At 38.1% G+C, this 23,136-nt stretch overlaps 1 protein-coding gene across 5 annotated transcripts in view; it reads left to right on the top strand.

Annotated features, from left to right (window-relative positions):
- Nucleotides 1–23,136, top strand: part of MIPOL1 (mirror-image polydactyly 1) — a 197,978-nt gene that overhangs the window by 154,227 nt on the left and 20,615 nt on the right. For 4 of the 5 annotated variants that reach the window (XM_071746097.1, XM_071746096.1, XM_071746099.1 and 1 more), the window contains one exon: nt 6,370–6,600. In XM_071746097.1, coding sequence (XP_071602198.1) covers nt 6,370–6,600 — 231 coding nt within the window. Of the gene's footprint in view, nt 1–6,369; nt 6,605–23,136 lie in introns of those variants that run through there. The other variant, XM_071746098.1, reaches the window with a different exon arrangement.

Here is a 23,136-nt window from a genome sequence, read left to right as displayed (position 1 = left end):
AAAGCCTGCTTAGAAGTCCTGATGTTCATTTGTGCCATAATACCTTGGTTCTCATGTAAGAGACGGTGTTCATATTGATGACCTTTGCCAAGAGCTTCAAAAAAAGGAAAAAAGTAATACTGCACCTATTTTCTTCCCGGTTTAGTTGGTGTTCCAGCATCTCTGTTATTTTAGTGCACAGCCAGAGCTACTGCTTTCTTAATTCAGTTTGGCTTTGTGGAAAAGGGTCCACTGTTCTTAAAAGCGATGTCAAAAACATACTCAAAGTATAAAAAATAAACTGCTATGACCTTTAGGACAAGATCCTCCATCTCTTTTCCACCAAGTTTGTGTTTCTGCAAATCCCTGACGTAGGCAATTTCCCTGCTGGCCCGAAGCCAGAGTCGCTGGCTCTGCACCACCCACGTACACACCCCTTCAGTGATCCGTGTCAACCAAGTGGCCTCCAGCAGCCAGCAGAGAGATACAGGGGCTGCCAATCCAGCCTGGGGACTGGGAAGGTGAAAATGCCTCTTGTTTGGAGCTGGCTGTGCCCCTCCTCTCTGCCTGTCACAGAGCTGAGCCAGAATCTACTCTGCCCCAGCCATGATGCTCCCAATTCCCGGGGAAAGTGACCGGGGCTTTGTGAGACAGTGTAAAATGTAGAGCTGCTGGCACCATCTTAAACATCCAGTATATTCAACTCCTGAGGTCACCCTTGATTACTTGATGCCAGTGCTATCTTCGATTAATAGATAAGGATCCCTCTATATTTGCTGTGTTACCTAAACAATCTATTACTGTAGGGAATAACTACAGTATTACAAATACTAAGTTAAAGTTATTTTGTTAACTAAAGCCACTAGCAAATATTTAAGAATGACCAAAGCACTCAAATTGGCAATAAAGAACAGATAAAAGATAGCAAAATTCTTTCTTGTAACTTCTAGTATGATAAGGTAAACAGTGTACAAAATAAAAATACGTTCTAAATATCTGATTCATTTTAATTACTTAGAAGTAATCCGTAAGGCCTGAATAGTTGTATTCTGTGAATGCGTAGGCTAGAATATGCTAATACAGCCACCTCCCTGTCAAAACGTGACAGGAACATTTTACGATAAGCTTGGTTCTAGGAATAACATTTAGTCTAGTTAAACCATGAAGAGTATTCACAGTAGTTGCTGTTGTACTGGAAAGAGAGTTCCCTAATTCCTGGAAGAAACTTGAGAGTCTGTAAATCTGTGTCTTGCAATTAACAGAGGTATATTGTGGAACCGTGAAGATGTGTAATTAATGTTAACATGTATCAGGTAATACTCAGGATTAAAGCATAAAATCTACAGTAGTCTCTTCTGTGAACTCAGATGCACTATATCCGAGAGTCGATGGATGTGTGAAAAAAGCTAGTGTTAAGGTATCATCTTCCAGACTCTAATTAATCAATTAGAGATAACAGAGACCTCAGCTCTAGGTGCACTATGTCATCAGGAAATTCAGGTGCATTTCTTTGCTACAAGGTATTAACTATGGGTCTGTGGATCTGGCTGCAGAGAATGATACCACAGCTGCAAAAATCTTAAAAATGCTTCCCACTACTTGTCAGTATTGTGTATGTTTTGCTCTTTTTCAACCAAACATTATTATTCCAGAAACTGTTTTTGTGAGCATCCCAGACCATTTGATGGTGTGATGAATATGAGGAATGAGTGGTGTTGCTGGATGCCATGTGCTTTTTGCAATCACTTGAGTCTGTCTCAGCAGTTTGCCCAGTGGATGCATGAAGCCCACTGGAGATATTTGATTACTGAGCAACTTTTTAAAGGAAGGAGTTGTAATGGAGGTATGGATTCTGACTATTTCTGGTTTCAAGCATGTCTCTCAACTTCAAGAAAGGTTTAGATGCTTAATTCATGTGCCCCATATCCTTACTACCTCTTCCAAGCTAGTCACAAGGGAACAGTGTGGTTACTGCAGTTGTCCTGTAGACAGAAAACGAGGCCCAGAAGAAAATGTTTCTTTCTTGGCATCATCAGAAGATAGTCTGAGTTTTGTTTTGTCCTCAATTCAGACTTGTTGCATCTAACTTAGATCTTTCAACAGTGATGGGTCTCTTTTCAGTAGTGAAGTTCAGAGCACATTGCAGAAGTAGTACTGTGGTTTCTCTTTTTTGAAAATAAGGAGACTGAGGCCCAAGGAGGAAAAAATGCATTTGCTAGTGGCCTTTAATTTGTATCTGTTGAAGAACAGAAGTTCTAAGATGAATGATAGCCAGCTCAAGCTTTCACTGTAGATAATAAACCTGTGCTTGGATCAACTAGTGTCAAGGCTGTTTGGACCCTTGTAGAGGTTGCAGGTTTCTCTCAGTTGTTTCAGGAGAGAAGGCTGAAACCCAGCCTGCTGCTCACTGGGGATCCATATTCACATGCAACTGAGCATGGATGGTACAGACATGCACGCTCAACACTAATCTGTCAACCTGTTATCCTGTAAAATCCTGAGTTTATAGCACCAGTCACCACAGAGAAGAAAACCAGTGGTGGGCTATGTTCAACAAGCATGCATAATTTGGGTTTGGTGAGAGAATATAAAATAAAGAGGACACCTGACTTATCCAAGGCCAAGAATGTGTGGGTACGCCACACACAAGGCAGTGTCACTCTTGATGGACTGTGACAGTGAACATGCTCTGCATTACATACAATGTTCACTACTGTTACAACATGGTGTGGCCTCTGTGCCACAGAGTCTAACACAGGTTCTGCCTTTGTTTAAATCAGAGAGATGTTTGGAGGGTTGTACTGAAGAGAAAACACAGTCCTCTTAACTGGGGGTAATTGCAGAGGAAGGGAAGGCTGGTAAAATATTTGTCTATGGTAGTCCATTGCCATCTAGTTAGCAGTCTACCAGCTGTCAGGCTCCTGACTAACATGTAATGCAAACTTGACCATTTTATATCCTCTGTTTTATAGGAAAATGTCAAAGTCCTTCTAGATCTTATGGGCTTTTTTCTTTTTAAAACATCTTGTTGCAGTGTTTCCTAGGAGCACCTTTGAGGCAGTATTTTCAAGGTATCAGTGCTGCCTGGCCCTTGAGTGCACTCGGTGTTATGAAGGGATCCTCTTAAAAACCATCCTGGGTGTAGGCTGAGATCTGAGAGGTCTCCAGAACTTGAGTGTCAGAAACATTTGTGGTGAAAACCGAGGGCAGACCTGCGTGCCTTTGGGAACATTGGATATGTTCATCCCTTGGGTGAGGGAGGAGGGAAGGGACGGATAGGGAATGTTTGGGTTTTGCTGGGTTTTTGGGTTTTTTTTCTTCCTTTAGGTGAAAGGTTTCTCTATGTTGTTCAGTAATTGCTTCAGGTGGAAAGTAATTTCCCACCTTGCAGCAAAAGTATGCCTGGCAAGGAGAGAAGTGTTATAAGAGCAGCACTTTACAGAGTTGGTTTTCAGCCAAAGTCAAGTCCCTCTGGGAGCAGTTGCAACTGGTGAAATTTTTTTAGCAGGCTTGAAGCTTCTCTGACTTTGGGGGCTGAGGAAGCCTCTTGCTGTCTGCAGGAGCTGCCTAAATGGCATCATTGCATATCACTTTTGCTTCTGCCTGGACACAGTTTAGCTGTGTCCTTGTAGCTCTCAGACCCGAGCTGGAGTGAGGAAGGGGCCATGCTGCCATAGTAAAGCAAAAGGTTTACTGTAAAGACATCTGAATTACTTAAATCAAGGAGCTGTTTGAATACTTCTGTGACCTATTCTTTATGCCTAGACTCCTATTTATTTTGATTTATGGCATAAATATTCTTTGAAGAAATAATATTTGGGAGGTTAATGAATGATTTTCAGAATAAGAATGTATCAAAAGGGACTACATAAAAGTATTTGAGCAAAGAACATATTGTTGGAAATCTGATATGGTTTTGAATAATAACTGTTTAAAAAATCTGTCAAGCACAGTGCCTTTCTCTGGAAGAATCACACTGGCTACAAAATTTATACGTCAGAATCTATTGATCACTCAGATACAATCATTATGAGTTAAAACATGACTGTGTTGCATACTCTATTGTTCATGGAGAGTCTTTGAGATGGAGTTCAGTTGTAGCCATACAGGGCAAATATTTTAAAGTCTAAATAAATTACTATATTTTTAAGATTTTCTGGGGAAAAAAAACCCTCTCAGCTGGTATGAACAAATTAGAATATTTAGACTACCCTCTTTTTTGCTTTTTTCCAGCAGAGACACAAAGATTGAGCAGTTTAGCTTCTCATCTGCCTTTTTTTTTTTCTTTTAATCTTGCACCGTGTGTTTAAGAAATGGGCAGAAGCAATATTTTGGTAAACTGCTTTCAGCACTATTTACATACCTTTGTCTTTTTCCATAGTGATCAATGCTTGACGATAGTGAAACTTCATTCAGTAAATTTTATGTGCAACTGTTGAAGTAATTTTATTTTTAATGAGTCTGCTCTAGGAGGTTTAATGTTGCTTTATAAATATTTATATTTTCAATATGTCTTCTTAATTGAAAAGGTTCTTCACATTATTTTCAGACAACTGCAAGTAGTAGGCGTAATGACATAGCAACACTTTGACCTTTTAGCTTCTGGATTTCTATTAGTTCATCTACATTTTGATTTTCCATGTATATTATATTTTAGTTTGTATATGGTTTTCCTCTGCGGGCTGTCAGAATGAAGAGTGTTTTCTAAACAAACATCTTAATAAACTGGAAAGGAAGAAAATATGCTATTAGCATATTAGCAGCTGTCATGCAGACAGTGTCTTGAGTATTGTAATAAGTGTGCACTGCTACTAAAAATCCACACTGAAATAATGATCAATATTTGCAGGGTCATTAGTCAAAGAGATGGTCTTAAGTCATATTCATTGATACAGCAATAGCTTCTGATATTTCATTAATTTCTTTTTAAATTACTTCAATTATTCATTTAAAACTACTGCTTATTATATCCTGTTGCCATCACCTTTGTTATAAGTGTCTTCCATTAACTTCTTCTACTACCCATGTCATTTTCCACTGGTGTAAAATTCACCAATGAATTATGGCTATGAAGAGATGGGAAGCTAATTCCATGGAGAGTTTGCTGGTCCAGGCTCCTCCCCTGCTATTAATGTGATTCCTACCATTGCACCTTAATTCAAACAGCTACCTTCCTGCTGATTTCTTGGGAAATGATTCCACAGTCAACAGGCTTCATTGAGAATTTTTTGCCTGATGCACCATCTTCTTCTTTATTCTTTTTCCAATTTCTTCTCATTATTTATAGGTAACCCGTCCATCTAATACCCTTCTTTTTTTTCTTTTCAATAGCTATTTTTAGCTGATCCAGGTGTATTTATTTCTCATAGCTTCACAAATGTATAGCCTTAGAATCCTACTCAGTTTCAGTTTTTACTTCTGATCTCCCTTTGGTTTGTCCAGAACTTTCTGGCACACAAGTACAAGGAGTATAGTACTGTATTCTGTATTGTCCAATGAAAAAGTGTTATTTTTGTGCTCTGTGCTTTAGTATTTCTATGAATATACTTCAAAATCATGTCTAAAACTTCATCAATTGAATGTACATCCATAGCACTTCAGTGGAAAATATATGGTAAACATGTCTGCTTTTTGTCTGAGTGAAACCAAAACAGTGGGTCATGAAAGGACCTGGCAAGAAATTATGGTGGAGGACACTATAAATATGGATATGTCCCATGATAAAAGCTTGTTGCTGCAGGTTACTTATCTCTTTCTACTATAGAAAGGCTATTTAAGTCATAGTGCATTCTACTACAAGAATTTTTTTAAAGTTTCCTCTCACAAAAGTATTCACCAAGGACCTATAGAATTGGTCAATGTATGCAATTTTTTCATATTTCTAAGTAATCCAACTCATTTAATGGTTTTGCTTTTTGAATTGTAGCATTTCTGTTCCTTTGTCTATATTTAAAAATCTGCAATTTTGCAAATAAAACCCCTGTAGTGGGTGAGTCTTCTTGCTAGAGTCCTGTGTGGCATGAGTTGATAACATATCAGTAACTTACACTAATTGATTCAACATCATGTAAATCACACTAACAACTATTTGTTGCAATTCAGAAGTGATAAGACAGATGCTACAGCTGAAAAATATTACCTTATAAGTTTTTGTTGAAATTTTTTTTTTCAGATTTTTAATTTTCAGTAGTTGATACATACTTCTAAAAGAGCCTTGTGGGAACAGTATGTTCTTTTTGTTCTCTGACACTTTTGAAATAAAACTTCTTTTGGTAAAAGTTCATGTGGATGCATGTATGATAAGATTAAAATATTAATTAAACTGAGTGGTATTTTTGCAGCTCAGCCCTAAACTGAAATTTAATAAAATGTATGGTTTTGTTTTCCCAGCTTATATAAATCTTTTTCTGAAGGAAGGAGTCTGAAGGACCAGCTTAACTGTACTTTTGCTGCTCCTGAAGGTGGACTGGGAGGCAGGGAGGACGTTGTGACCCTTACCTATTGCCAGATAGAAGATTTGGCAGCTCAGCTGCAGCAGGCTCGGTCAGAGCAGAAGGACACAGAGCTGAAGCTCCAGAAAGCTCTGGAGACTTCACGGGAGGCCAATGAAAAAGTTCAGAAGTAAGTCACTTGCCTTCTTTAAAGAAAAATTGCAGTTGAAAACCAAATGAAATGTTTCTTCTGGTGTTTTGTCTACGACTGAAAACGTAGAGGTACTCAGAAAATATCTCTTAAAAGAATTCCTTCTTTGTTAGACATTCAGCTCATTACCTATTCAGTGTGAAGCCCATAATTTTAACAGTTATATAGTATTATGTAAGTCAGTGTGCCTGTCCTTACTGGTATGGAAACTGCTTTCTACATGTGTAAGGCACATAGGAAGTGTTCCCATCCCCTGTGAATGGTTTGCACTGTCTTTTTGCCCATGTCAGTCCTATGGCAAAAGGGTATTTGCCTTTATAATTCCATGGTAGAATTTTAAGGTTCTTGGGTTTTGTCTGCTACGAATCTGGCAAGTTCCATGACACAGTAAATGTTTAGAGGTGGCTTCAAAATCTCACTGAAATGAACAGAAAATCTCTGAATCAGTGAATAGGGACTGTATTCTCTTTCCCATCATAAGATCCAGTTAAACCAGTTAAAAGGTTAATGGACTCCAAAACCTGAAGTTGATCTCTGCTAAAGTCTTTATTGTCATGATTGTTATTACTACCACATAAGCCTTCAAAGAGCTGATTTCTGGTACACAGGCAAAAGTGTAGGCAGAGCTTCTTCACAGTCTGGCACTTCTTCATCTCTGCATTAAATTCATCAGATGCAAAATAGCCTTCTCACACCCCTTCCAAGGTGGTTGATGCTGACCTGATGCAAATTTTCCTGCCAGTCCAATTTTATCTTCAACTTTAATCTCTGCAGCGTATTTCTGGAATAGCTAGAATTTGGCTTATTTAGGTTCCTAATTGCAAGGACCTAACAAGAATTCTTCCTGTTAAAAAAAAATACACACTGAGTTATATTTTTTTTAAGGAACTATATTTTTATATCTGTAATCTGTATGTAACTGCACAAAATATAGGGGATTTATATATATGTGTAAATGGAAATACATGTTTTTAGTTATCCCTATAAAATCTCCAGTGGTCGTTAGGAAATTGTTCAAATCTCCATTCAGAACACAGAGATATATTTGAAACTTCAGGAGGTGCATTCTTGATGAAAGTAAAGCTAAAAAATAATTCAGCATGTTGAAGAGAATATTCGATAAATCTTTCTGTACATGGTTTAAAGTTGTTTTTTCATTTAATTTATGAACACTTACCACTGATATCTAAGTGCAGGTTGCTTTTTTCTTTTGTTTTGTTTCAGTGAACCACTCATTTAATCCCATGTAGCCAGGGTGGTTAGAGTAGAAGCACAGCCATGAATTAAAGTGGTGTCGTGCACTGCTATAGTGAAAAGAATTTACACAATTTCACATGCTCAACTACTTGGGAAAATTTTAGTCAGGTTAGTTTTCATTATTGCTAAGATCAGACCACTGAGCCTATAGCAAAATTAAACAGTTGGGTGAAGTCTTTTGATGACAATAGCATGCCCTTTTTACCAAGAAACTGTGGAAATGCTCTGTGCGTCTTCCCAGCACCCGGAGTCATCCACCCCCATCTTATAATTCAACCTGCAAACAGATTAAGCAGCTGAGTTTGTGGAAAGTGTGTTTACTTTGAGCTAAGAACCCTTGTGTGACACTATAGAGATTCCTCTGACACCTCTGGGAGAGCTACACAGACAGTTCGTACTCATCAGCAGGGAAACCGGGCTGAGAATTCCCAATTTCTTTGTAACCTCAACCGCTTCATACAAGTCAGTGTTTGGCAATTAGGCAGCAACTCATTTGTTAGCTTAGCTTTTTATTTCAAAGATGTAGGATGTTCTACATTTCAAAAAGGAACTGACAATTTATAAACCTGTCAATGGAAAGGCTTCTGGTATTAATTACAGTAGTATTCATTATTAGCACTGTCTTAAGAGGATGCTTACTGTAATTTAAATTGTGAGTCTGCAGTTCATAGCCTAAGTAGGGTTCTAAAATATCTGTTTTCTTGGCTTCTTTTAAATGCCTAAGTAAAATTGGATTCTGATGCATAGGGAAAGTATTTTTATCAGCTGCATAAAGCTGTTTCTCAGTATTATTCAGTAAATATAAACGTATAGTAACAGTTAAAAATCAGAGGAGGAAAATTATGAGCTTCATTAAAAAAGAACATAATTAGAATAATTAAAATAATTTTGAAAAAGGATGTACTTTGTTTCTTCACACTACATAATTTACTGGTGTTCACTATGCCTTTGCTAATCTGTTCTCTGGCAACACTAAAGGATTTTTTTTAGTATGCCTAAAAACTTCAAGGTTTGCATTTGGCATCATATGCAGAGCTTGGAGTAGAGCTACGATTTCTCCCCAGGGCTGCCATCCTGTCAGCTGTGTCTGTACCTACCTGCAATTGTTACTTTCTTAACAGGCAATTCAAATCAGAGTAGTGCTCCTGTCTTTTCCATTAGGGCACAAAGGATCTAAAAAATTTCTGGATCCTATCCCACATGAAACAGCAGCTGTGAACCAGAAGGGGAGTATATTGGAATCTGTTTACAGTGAACTTGGATATAGTTAATTTCTGTTTATACTGAAATAGGGTGAGATGGTACATAGGCTCCCTGCACTGTGAGACACAAATTGTGACAGTGTGCTCTTGTCTGTGACAGCAAGTTGTCATCCCAGCAGAAGTGGTGGCAAGAAAGAACATGTGAATGCTCAGGGTGACTATACAGATCCAGCAGCATTTGTTTGAATCTAATTTGATTTTGAAATGTTAACAAGGTACATATTAGACTTTTAAGAAAGCACTATTTTAGTTAACGAAGCACATACAAATTTTAACTTTCTGGTGTGTGTAAATAAATACATGTATAATACATTACACAGTACGTATTTGTTAAATAGGAAATTATGACAATGAGTGCAGTACTGTTTTAACTTCTACTCTGTCAAATGGCTATGACTATAATATTCTATATTTAATTAATGTTCTTAATTCCTGGATAAAAACAAAGCATTAAGACAGCGGCACAGAATTCACCAAGAGTATTGGCTCAGGGCCACAGGCCCCCTGCAAGTTTGTCCTGCCAGAGAAGCCAGGAGCCAGCTGGTGCATCCCCAGCAGGGAAATGGGGCTGACCTGGAGAAGGTGGCTGGAAAAGCCTGTGAATTAATTAATGCCTCTGCCAGCAGAGGAAGCAAGACATTTTAAAACTTCCTGCTGGAACCTCTGGGACTGAGGAGTGGCTACTGATGTCAGTGAGATCAGAGGAGGTTATAATGTAATAGAAAATCAATATTAGCCAATTATCAGTAAAGGCTGAGGCCACTTTTGATGTGTGATTTTTTCCAGGATATGTTCTAATTTTCTGCAACACCTTTGCAGCTAGAGTGAATTTTAATGCAATTTGTCTATTGAGGACTCGTATTTTTTCTCACAATTAGTGATTTTAGCTCAGAAAAGCAAAGCTCTCTGTATGTGAGCATTCACACTTGTGTGCACACGCACACACACACATAGCTGTGTAAGGTAGCAGCAAAGGGTGTGCATGTAGAACTTCTACATAATCCTCCAAAAGTAAACACAAATACACAAAGTAATGGTGCAGTGCTAAAATATAAAGGTATGAAAATAAACATAAATGGTGAAAAATATACCTTTTTTTCACTTTTTAAGGTAGTTCTTAGTGTGAAAAAATCAAACATATAAGTGATGTAAAGCAGAAATTCTTACTTCATTTGTCCTTAACTGCTTATTAAAGACACCTTTTTTGATTTGGGGTTTTTTCTTTTAAAGAGGAAGACAGGGGAGTTACAGATTGGATAAGATACTTCAGAGGACCTAATACAAAAAGGAAACTAAGCAATCTTATTAAGAAATAGATAGTTTTACCGCAGGAAATTGCTATATCTCATAAAATAAATACTTTTTGGTATGCAAATCTTTTGGCCACCTAACTGGCATTGTTAATGGAGACACCCTTTTTTAAAGTTGTCCTGGATTTCACTCCAGCATTTCTGAACACTCAGTGCTTTTGTAGTTGCTCACTTAGTTTTGTTCCTTAGTTAATGCTGGTAAATAAGTCGACTGATGACACAACAAAAACAATCGGTCCTTACCAGAGTTTGACACAGCTGAGAAGAGTACAAAAATTGGAAGAAAAAAGAAGCAAGTATTTATTAAGTGGTTAGAGTCCCCTTCTTCTGCAAGTAAAACTAATCTGCCTTCGGAGTATGGCAGCTGCGTGCATTTCACATCGACATCCAAGACGTTCTCCAGTGCTGGCTGGAGGGTCTAATCTTTCCCAGAATGATCCAAGCAGTGCAGTTCAAGAACAAGAATGAATATTTGAATAATCACACCACAATGTGAGGTGACCCTCCGACAGGGGACTGACCAGATACACATATGGATTTTGGGAGGACGCTCTGATGCTCTTTTTTAACACAGCTGTGGGAAGAATGTGGCTAAGACCCAGTAGTCTTTCTGGAGTATAGCTGGCAAAGGAAACCATGAGGAGAAGAGAATTTAACACATGGGTGTAAGAGAGTCCGTTTCATTGATGCGATCTGAGGGGAATGTCTAATGACTGGAAGAATCAAACTTGGCAATGAAAACACAAAGCTCTTTTCATCAATTCAAACGCAGACTCTAAAGCTGCAGATGGTTACCTCCAGCCTTGCCTATTCAGTGTGGGGTTGTATAAAATGGCACTTTGGTGAATACTAATAGATCAAAACAAAGATTTAATAACATAAAGATGTGGTGTTCATTTTTAAATAAGGATACAGGTCAGTGTCTCAGAAAAGACTGAAATAAGTATCTTTATGTATGGGTCTAAAGTCTCTGGAGATTTTTAACTGCAAACATGATATCTTTAGTGTGCAGATTGTATTCAATACGGCACAGCTATAGAAGGGAACAGGCTAAAAGCAAGATTTCTGAATTATTATACTAATTGAGCCTCTTTGCAGCATGCAAATGCTGTTAACTAGTTATCTCCCTCTTAAAATCATACCTACATATATTTGGTTGAAGCATATATTATGGCTTGTATGCTTTCAGTCGCTCCTTGTAGATAAGAATGGAGCTAGTTAATTAGAAATTGCAGGCAGAAGCACTGCACAAAAGAAACAAGTTTTACATTCATCAGGACTTAAAGCTATTTGTTTTGGGGGAACTGCCGAATGTCAGATAACTTGACTGGCTGTATTTGAAATTCTAAAGATACATTTCTTTTATTTTCATATTTTGAAGCAGAAAATATAATTTAATGTCTTACTTTATTAAGAAATTACATTTAGATGTTCAGTCTTCCCTATTAAAACTAGATTGCTTCTTTCTTTTTACTTAAGAAACTGACTTCTGGTGAATCTCAGATCAGCATGTTAACTGCAGGAAACTAGGAATACAGCTTCATAGATATTAATAGTTTTACTGATTTCTGTCAGTAAATAACTTGGCATATGTCAGAAGTTATTTTCCTCTTAATGAAAACCACTGTGCTGCCTGCTGCTGTGAGCTCTGCTGGGACTGAATAGTTGGTAATCTTTTAATATCATATAGGGAATCATTTAATTGGTGCTGGCATTTCAAAATGTAAAGTTCTGGTGACTTGTTGACGACTGTAGATGTAGAGCTAGTTTCTTAGTTACAGCAAATTGGCTTAACTCTGTCTCTCTGAGCTGCATTCATTTGTCTCAGTTAAAGATAGGACCTGTGGTGTACTGAGAAACAGATGCTAGTGAGTACTTTAAAAAGACAAATGAGTGAGGACAAAGTGCTAAGAATCTTACTTGCTGTAGCAAGTAAACAGTTATGGAAGTTTGTATGGAAGGAAATGGGAAGCTAAGGAAGAACAGCCCTTTAGCAGTTTAAGGTACCAATGAAGATTTGCAATAGTTCTGGACTTTCAAGACTGGATCAAAAGTTATTAAAGGAGGTTCAACACGGAAAGAACTGCTTGATGAAGACCAATACATTGGCTGCCTCGTGCAATGATTAAAAGCAGATTATAAACTCCATGGGGCCCATAAGAGAGATACATAGTCTCCACAGGCAGACTTTTATGGTGTTTAGGAAACCCACACCAGCCAGATGGAAGATTCCCAGGCACGCAAAAGTACCACACACCCCAAAGAATTCTGCAGTGCAGCAGAGCTGCTGCAAAGTTTCTTTGGCATGCAAGACATGGATAGGAACGCGAAAAGTCTAAAACAGAAAATATAGTGACAATCACATCATAGCATATGTGAAAATATTACCATTAACTAGGGTAGCAATAGCAGGGAATGTAAATTTATTTGATCTAGGGGCACTAAGCTTGGAGGTAGCCTGCTTTAGGAATTTAGTGAGGAATTAAAATTAATTGTAACGTGTAAAGAAAGTCATGTGTGATCTCACTGAAAGCAGTACATAGTAGGGTCAGAATTTATTTAAATGCTTTGAATTCTGTGCTAATTCCACTGACTCCTCTCAGAAAAATTCCCCTCAGACTGCACTAATATTCCTGGTGTAATGATTAATTTAAAAGTCTTGTAGAGATACCTGTTTGTTGTAATAAAAGAATTCAGTGCAGGCTCAGAGAAATTCAACATGCAGAGTGAAATCAGTTTTCTGGGTTTGGAAGAAAAAAAATATTGAACTAGTATTCAAATTTAGGTTGAGCTGAACAAAATTAGCCACTGGTGGCATATTCTCTGGACTGTTGTAGGTATACTGCATTTCTGTATCACTAGGCAGATCTTGTCTCCCTTGGTAAGACTAACTTATTATTCATGCTGTACAAAAGGAAATATATCCCTTTTGCAAAGCTGTAATGAAATGTATTTTCCACACTGGATTATATTATCTTTACTGGATGACACTTCATTTTCCAATTTTTGAATTGCATACTCCATGTAACAGTTCAGGTGGGATTTGCAGGCTGTGGTGGAGGGAGTGCCTGATAACTTAGCACCACTATGACTGATTACTTCCCACCCCAAAGAGAACCTAGGTTAGCATAAGCAGCAAATGTCTGATTAAAAAAAAAGCAAAACAATTGACATTTTGTCTTTGCTGCCTGGATTCCTTGGAGACCCAAATGGGGAAGCACGTGCTGAACCAAGATGATGCCCACTGTTTGCACCCAGATCTGTGCAGAGCAGCATGACCTCAGATGTTTTCTTTCGAAAGCTTCCCTGGCAACTGTGACCCCCCACCCCAGTCTAAGTGGTTGTTTGGGATCAGAGGTACTCCTCTGGGGTGTGACATAATGGAGCTGTTTTCTCCTCCATCTGAGGAGATCCTCATTCAGTTCTCCTGTATCTTAGGGAGATGTTTTAACCATGCATATTGAGTCTGGATGCTCTCTATTTCTTGCCTTGACGTAGTACCACATAGCAGAAAATAATGCAGGCTTTTCAGACCAGAGAGCAGTGGAATAGCCTGCTTGCTTCTGAAAAGTGAGACCTGGTTCTGAAATTCTAGGACTTTTTCTCAGTTTTATCCAATGCCCATAGAACAGAAATGCAGAGCCAGTATCAGAATGCCCATTTCCCATTTTACAGGTGAGCACACTTGGTCACCACCTACAGAATCACACTTTCAGGTCTAATAATTCTTCTGTATTAGCTTCAGAAAAAGGAGTAGAGAAGACTCCAGCTGTGAAGTGTACAGCTCTCCTGAGAAGTGGGAGATGAGGGTTAAAACCAAGTTTTTCTTAGCTTGGCTGAATGCTCTAGCTGACAGTACATACATTTTTTTTATACTTGCTCTAAAAAGGAGGAGTGGTAGTACTGTTGCTATTTTTTCAATCCTAAAAGAAACAAGTGGCCATTGGTTAATTTTAGAGAAGGGCAGCTTGAGGACTCCTGGGCAGCTTGGAACAAGATGCTTAAACTGAGGGCCTGAGATTTTTAAAAAGAAAAAAATAACAAAAAAACCCTATTTGCCCAGTTTAAGAGCACCCTCTCCTTAAACTGGTTGTTGTGAATCCCATCCCAAGGTGCTGCCATGCTCTCTGTGCAAGGAGGAGGAGGAACACACAGAGCCTACACAGAGCTGCAGATCCCATTTTCAATACCAGAGTCCTGAAAGATAGATATGGTGATGTTCAGAATTACTGTAGATACAACCCTTTGTAGTACTGATGATTCATAACATATTTTGGCATCTTGTTTTCATTTGAAGACATCCCTCAATAGAGCAGTTTGTGGTATCAGACCAGAAGTCTCATACAGTTGTAATGTGTAATATTGCCAGAGCAGATTATGGGATATCATTCTCATTAGTATTCTGGGTGTCATCTGATGGTTTATGATCAATGCCAGAATTAGATTCAGTGACGTACTAAAACAGGATAAAGACAAAATATTCTAGCCAAGGGGAAAGACAGATGGGCCATTCCTGCATTCCTTGCACACCCAGGATACCTGTCCATTGACTACAGGGAGTTTCATGTGGATGAAGAATTCAAAACTGAGCATGCAGTCTAAATCAAGTATTTATTTTCTTTGTGTAGCTGTGGTTTACATTTACTTAACCTCTGTAAATTGTGGATTGTGGTGCAGATATTGTTTTCTTAAAGTATGGATAGTTACAATATAAACACAAATATTTATTATCATTTGAATATTTACCGTCTCAGCCTTTCATGAAAATATAAGCAGTGCTGAAACTTCATTCTCTCAAACACTAAAAATGTATTCTACGAAAGTCAAATGTTTTCAGAGTCAACATAATAACAGCATCCCAGTTTTTGACCTGTGTGTTCATTTACAGTTTGCTTATAGCTGCTTCACAGAGATGGAAGTTTGTAGATTACAACATGGTTTTATTGATTTATCAGTAGCAAAATACACTAAGTATACTCAGTAAACTGGATCAGCTAGCTCTTAGGCTTGTATTGTATAATATCAGCTTGTTGTGGAATACTTCAGAACAAAATCAGAATGTTGGCATAGTTAACATCAGTGGTGTAAACCAGACTTGGAAAGACTAATATTTAGTAAGGCCAATAACACAAACAAATTAGATTTTGAAGTTGTTTGCCCAATAGGAAGAAGCATGCTGATACAGTATTTGTAAGCCTATAGTTAACCATTCTATGACAAATTATTAAATAACTTTGAAAAGTAGGTTGAGTGCTCCTTGAAGAACAGCAAAACTTTTCTCAAACTTGCTTTTTTTTCCAAGATGATAAAATGAGTGTCACAGCAAATAATCATTTGCTTTAATATTTTATATCCAAATAAAATAAATCCATGGACTTTACATTGCCGTTACTAAATAGTATTTGGTTTGTTTGCAAGAGTCATTTATTTGTGGCTTGGCTGAAGGAATCAAAATAAATTTGCGGTTCTTTCTGTTAATACTCATACTGTTTTGTAACATATGCAAAAGATTGAACACTGTAAATGTATGTGCAGAAGCTCAACAAGAAACCCCAGACTTTGTGAAGCTTCTGAATTATGTATCTTTTAGAGAATTGCTAGAACAGTTCTTTGCAGCAACAAACAGAAATAACTCACTAGGCCTGTGAGGTATTTAATTTTAAGCAAAATTGAAATAATTTAAATTTTTCCACTGCTTACAATTAAGTATAAATTTAATGAAGCAGCAGTTCATGTTTCTAATCTAATACTGAGTCATTAATTAACAGCCAGATTTTTCTGTAAGGCCTTTAAATTTTTTTAGCAATATTTTTCAGAAAGGGCACTTCAATTGTGTTTATAGGTATGAGCCTTAACCCCATCGTTGCCACTCTTTTATTGGCAAGTTGCTCAGCTCTCCCTTTCCACATTTTTGCTGTATGTCATGTTGGTATAAGTATATAGATCTGAATGCCGAGTTGTTGGAAGGAGAGTTCTTTAGGACTAAATTTTATCATTTCAGCTTCAGATTATGGAATTTTATGCCCACAGAAAGTACCAAAATTCAGCCTTTTAGGCAGAAGACAATGCAGGTAATGGAGAGGTGCATAATGACATTAACTATATTTGGCACTTTATACGGTACCTCATAATATATCCATCTCTATCACCTCAATCTTTTATTTGATAAGATAATTTAAATTATTTGAAGTTTTTAATAGACTAAGATCTACATCTGATAAAAGGGATATCCTAAGTGGTAAACTCAGCATAAAAGAGGTTTCACAGATCTCCAGTTCTAAACACTGAGAAAGTATTTTACTTTATGCTTTTGAAGAATTTCATTAATCTAGATGTGAAGCCAAATTTTTATGCTTTCATCAGCAGAAATTTAAAGGCTTTCCTCCTACAGTCAGTCCCATTCTTGCCACCACCAGGCAGAAGTACCACCAAGGCCTGAGTCTGCAAGCTCACTAGTTCAGAAGATGCACTACTTCTTCCCTGTGTTAGCCTTGCTTTAGAATTCACTCACCTCCCAGGAGAAAAAGATCAGTCCCAGTTAGATGGCAGGAACATGGAGCAAAATAGGTCCAGAATGCCAGTGAAAAAAAATCTCCTGGGAATTGTTGTGCTAGAATGGTGCAGAAGACAGTTGGAGACAGTCTGTCTGCCAGCTACTGGAGAGAGGTTACTGAAGCTTAGAAGTGGAAAGGCTTTTTTCACCTGAATGACCTCAAATCACTGATAACTTAGTAAAAAGCCTATGAAGTATTTTAAGGAGCACTACGCATGTGTAGAAGACACTTCGGTCTGTGATGCTAAGTCTTAACTGGTATTTTAAAAGCCCATTTTTTGTGTGTAAATGAGCAATTAGGTATCTTTTCTGGTTTTATCCCTGCATTAGAGACCCCTTGGCAGCACCACCATAATAGACAAGTTTCATGCTGATAACATCTAAATAATATATAGCAAACATTAAGAGGAGCAGACAGTGTTTCATCCACTTTTTTTGTTTAGTTTTTTTGCTAGTCCACTACCAAGGGAAGATTGCTTTTATTTTTTTAACTAGAAATACTTTGTGGAAGTGTGACTAAGTGTGAGTCGTCCTGAAACCAGGAGAAGTCTGTGGGTACCACTAGATCACACCGGAAGGGTGGGGAGTTTGCCTGCCGGCCTGAACGCTTTACAAAGGACTTATCACAAGTGGGAGAGTAATTAAATGCCTTCCTCGTACACACAAATCCATTTCCATTGTCACTTGGTCTCTCAGTGATATCAAAGGAGCCATTCCAGCTTTGGTGCTGCTCCGTCAGTTATGCAGGAAGACAAATCTATTGCAAAATCAACAATTGTTGATATGACAAATTAACAATTATTTTGAATGTAAAGTGGAAGGATTTGATGACGGTTTATAGGAAGGAATTTGCTCTCCACAAACTCCAGGTTACTCTTGGTCACGAAATTGGGAGCCGTCTAGAGCACAAAGTTGGTGGAAATGCTGTCACTGTATGGCGTAGGCTTCAATGTCAAGATTTCCCCTTAAAAAAGAGACCAGCTGTGACCCTAAATGAGTAGAAACAGTTAACTGTCAGTGCTAAAAATAATGCAGATTTATGGGAGAAGCTGTATAAAAGGTTTCTCTGGCACAAATAGAAACAGTAAACTGCATAAAATTTGCAAATAAACTGTTAGACTCAAGCTGAAATACTGTGATTAAATAATCTGGCTGGTATCATTTGACTGTCACATGCCAATATATACTCTATATCAATTACTGTTAATTTTTTCCTCTTTAATATCACTCACAAGCTCAGATATGAATGGTCCATTCAATCTCTGCTTGGTCTAAATGATAAACATGCTGTAGATCTCAATTTACTGAAACACAGACAAGGCTATAGATTAGTGGTTTCAGGTTTTCATTATTTTTCTTTCTCATAAGCTCATTTATTTTAGGCAACCAGTAAATGCTGTCCTGAGAAAGCATTTGAAAGCCAAAGAGCAATACCTTTCACAAGGTGGCATTAAATCCAGCATAGATGCAAAGTCCTGATTCAGTATTATCCTGTACTGTGTAGCAATCTACATCCATGCAAAGCAGGGTGAAATGCTGTCAAAACAGACCAACTGTGTTTACCACTCACTTTTCCTGCTGGTAGTGATGGCACAAGGTGAATAGTAATGGTGAGCTAGCTCATAATCTTCCAAACAGAAGGTAGAGAGCAAACAATTTGACAAGATTAGTTATTGTGGACCACAGATAAAGGCTTAATATTTTAGCCAAGGCCTGTGTAAGCTGGGTTTATTTTGAAATATGTCTGCTGTCAGGAGCCCAACTGGCTGTATTTACTTCTAAGTTTAATCATATACAGAATTACTCTTTTGGGTTGAGAAGACGCTGAAAGGGATTTAATAGGAATGCTTGTTTTGTGACAGTGCTTTTCAGAGGCAGAATGGCTTGCCCTGCCAAATTTAAGGCCTGGAAGTTTAATGGAACATACTTTTTGGAGTGACATTACAAACAGTGTTGGGCAGGCAGAAATTGGCAGCAGTACCTGGAGAGTGATTAGATTCAACACTGTGGTCTACCACGGTTTAGAGCTCGCTGATGCTGCTAAATCAGTCTCTAAGACTTGTGTTTAAGACCAGAAAGGACCATTAATACCAGTCAGTCCAGCCACCTGCCTAACACAGGGCACCAAATTTTACTCTTGTAATTCCTGCATCAGGTTCAAAACCACTGCTGAAGTCCAGAGTGTGGTTTAGAAAGAAGCCCAGGCTCTGATCCAAAAGGTGCGGAGGGCACTTTGTTAAGCAGAGAGAAGGCGGCCCAGTGCATCTGAACCACATGTAGTCTTTACCACTATGGTGATTCATGAAAGGCTTGTTACAGAGTGGTGTATGACCATTAAATGCAAATGGTAATGTTTTCGGTGAGTCAATCAAAAACTATTATTGTTCAAAAGGCAGACTTTTGAGGTGGTAAATATAATACCTGAACTGAAGAAGAATAATTAAAGATTCAATAAATCACCCAGAAGTAAGAAAGTGATGCCTCTGTAGTATGGTAGATAGGCCACTTGCCACTCACTGACATTCCAAGCTGTGATGCAGTCAATATTTAGGCATTTTATTCAGTTGGAGTAGTCTCAATATTTGAAACTGAGAACAAGCCACCCCAGCACCCAGTGTTAGTGCAGTGCTGCTCCCTTCAGAGGGAAGCAGCTGGAGCTGTTTCCCCATAGAGGTGAAAGGAAAGGAAGTTAGGTGAGGTTTTTTTTGTATGGCCACTCACTGAGCAGTCAGTTACTCACTGAGCTCTACTTCTAAACTACTCCTAATGCTTTTTTCTGATGCATTTTATTTGTCTAATATATTTTCATATGCTTGGTTTCTAAAGGGAATCCATGTTAGCAAAACACATTCCACAAGAAGCCAGAAATCATGCAAGTTAGGCCATCTTCATAGCTTGAGCCTAATCTTATCTACTGGAAAGATAACCAAGGGTTATAGTTTAGGTTTATAAGCCTTTATATAGTATTTCAAAATCTAGAAGGGTTTTGTTTTTATAGTTTAACTCCTCCATCTGCAGGTAGAAGCTATTGTTTTTTACTAGTCTGTATATTGCTTTGCAGATTAGGACATAAGCTACTTGAAGGATGCCCTTTTCTTTTGGTTGGGTATCCATTTGGACTATTTCTGGGGCATGATGCCCTGGAAGATCCCTCAGTCAGTCAGATATAACTGACTCATTCAGAACTTGTGGATAGAGGCCACTGCTCTCCTTTGGGGTGAGTTCCTTTGGCCAGAGAGGGAGCAGTGTGGAAGGATGTACTGATCTATGTGGATTTAGACAGATGCAGAGTTTTTACTTATCCCGAGGTATGGATTAGAGATAGACTTCTTCAGCAGAATGTCAAAGAGGAGAGCAAGCCAAAAATGTGCATAAGAGCACTAGAGACCAGCACATAACAGTTTTGCAACCATACCTCTGGATTCTGGACTCCCAGAACAAACTTCTCTGTCAGTCAAGATATTAAGTCTGCTTTATGGAGACTTATTCTAAAAATAAAACAATTTATATTCAAGACTGAGTCAAGCTCTATAAGGCTTTGCTAAAAAACAAAGCAGACTGTCAGATAGTTGAGGAACTACATAAGAACACTCCATTTAATAGCATACACTCCATGCAGGCATTTTGTCAGATGTATTCATAGGTGATAAAAGAACACAGTTTTAAATAACTGTCAGAGGAGCTGAGAATTCATCTTGGGGAAGACACACCTAGCAATGTGCTTGTTTAGGTAGCATTGGTCTGAAGATGAGGACCTTCTCAAAGCTTAGCAACACTTTTAAAGCACTTTTAAAAGTACATGTTTAAACCGGTACTATCACAGCAAATCTCTCAGGAGAATCTTACTATTTCTGTAATTGAAACATAGATTCACCTGATTCATTCCAAATTTGTATTGAGGAAGAATTGGGCTACTTCAGTTCAAGACTCTTCACAATGATGGTCTTTTGCTACCTTCATAATAATGATGGACCAGATGCCCCTTCCTTGATTTATGGTTTGTTTTGGTTTTGGTTTTTTCCATTTAGTGGGAGCACTGAGATGAGCATTTAGGAAGGAAGTAGTGTAAATAAAAAATACTTTTGTCTCTCATCTTTGTGCTTTTCATGGATGAAGATTCTATCTATTCCAAAAATCAGAGGACTTTTTGGCTTTGGTTATGCTTAAGTCAGTATAAGTAGAACTAAACCTCTCCATCTGAGTATATAGTTCGTTCCTGTATTTTATATACAATTTTGTATTCATTTTGCATGCACACATACAAAAATTGCATAGAGAATGCTCAAGAGGCATTTGCTAAGGCAATTCATTTAGTAAGGGACAGGTTTTTTAGAATTACTTGAGTACAAAGAAATAGCAAAGGTTATCTACTGGGACTTTCCACTCTCTAAGCAAGAAGTTGAAATCTGTGAAATTGAGGAGTGAGTCCTTAAGAGGTTTTGCTGGGCATTTCTGAATGCATCTGTCTGTCCTTGCATTTGGACCTTCATCACTGCAGATGAGTTGCCCACCATATCATTCTTCTATCTGACCTAAACCACCAACTGAAATACTTTCTTGCTGAAGGACTTACTTGGTTGCTTCATGAAATGCAAAGTCAATTAATATCTTACTTAAATCTCAGAAGATAGCATCATATTGTGCATTTAATTTATACTATGAGGACTGTTCCACCCACAAGCAAAAAGACATGGCCTCTGCTAAATCAATGTCTTAGTACACAGTCAATTGTAGTAGTGCTTTCAGTTAAGTAAAATAGGAGTTTATACTGGCAGATACATCATGATAGCCCAACGTATTAAAAGTTGCTTTCTTCCAGTCAGTGTTGTCCATATTTTGAATGGTGCCTGCAAATGCTGAGACTTTTAGGGTAGTTCCCAGCAGCTACTATTTGTCTGCTGAGATATTTAAGTTAACTTTTATCGTGAAGTATAAGACTATTCCTTCAGTTCACTACAGATCAAAGTGCTCAGCCTGTAAAAGGAGCTGCCTGCAACATCCCACCAGGCTGGGTACAGAGCCTTATGGACATGGGGCAAGTCTGCCACCCTCACCCTTTGCAGGTAGTGCCTCATTGGCACAGACAGCCTTGTTATCTGCCTTTTATTACTCAGAAAGAAAAATGGTGCTTATTGTGATTTGGGATGGCAGAGTTGGGCCCTTGGTGAACAAAGAGTCCAGGATTATCTTTTCGAAAGCCCCCTGAGGCCTGTATCAAGAGTTATTAACCGCTGATTCAGCCTATAGCTTTATTTTGTAGGCTTAAGTGGGATTTCAGTGGTATATTGGGTCTTGTGTCTGTGTAGGGGTGAATTTTGCCCTCTGTTATTTTATCTTATAAATAGCCGTTACAGTTTCTCTTTTACATTATTGTTTAAATCTCTTTTAAAGGATGGTTTCTTAATCCCCTGCTGCTTTTTTTTTTCTTTCTTCTAATAAAGAATAAATAAATTTGCAAATCCACACATGACTGAAACAAAAGGTAAATAAGCCCTGCACTGTTTGTGTTTGGTGCGGGATACCTCATTTTGATGATTTCAGTCATCATTCATTTGAAAAGCAGAAGCTATGATTGTTAAGCCTCATTATTTTCAATGAAGCCTGACAGTTTCAAGGTTAAACAGAAGACAGCTACTTTCATCCCAGTGGTATTTCTCTTCAAACATGGGCAGCTCTTCACTAACTTGTCCGCTTTGGTGTGCAGTGTCATTGCTTGGTCACAGAGTGGTGCACATCTAAGCCCAATTGCAGTGCAATGTGTAATCAGTGACCTCCAACCTATGTCTCCCCAAATGAAACCTCAATTATTCTGGTCAGTTTTTCCCTACTTGTATAAGCTACACAGTATTTTTTTAACTGATTGGTGAGTTAAATAAGCCACAGTGTCACATTTTACTATTTTTCTGCTGTCTCCCAGAAAAAAATTTACAGCCCAAACCTTCTGTTTGTCCAGACAGCTTGAAATGTTTCTCCTGTGCTTTATGTCCCTGAAGCAGAGTAGAGAGGGTGCTAGTGTGAGAGAGAAAGAGACCTCCAGTGGTTATCTAAGTGGCTGAGGAAGCTCCAGTGCTTCTAAACATACGTGCTATTCAAAATGAGGACTGATTGATCTACTATTGCTTTCTGAAATTGC

The sequence above is a fragment of the Heliangelus exortis genome, chromosome 5 (assembly GCF_036169615.1).
Source record: "Heliangelus exortis chromosome 5, bHelExo1.hap1, whole genome shotgun sequence".
In the NCBI taxonomy this organism is placed as follows: Eukaryota; Metazoa; Chordata; class Aves; order Apodiformes; family Trochilidae; genus Heliangelus; species Heliangelus exortis.
This window is presented reverse-complemented; position numbering and strand designations above follow the sequence as displayed.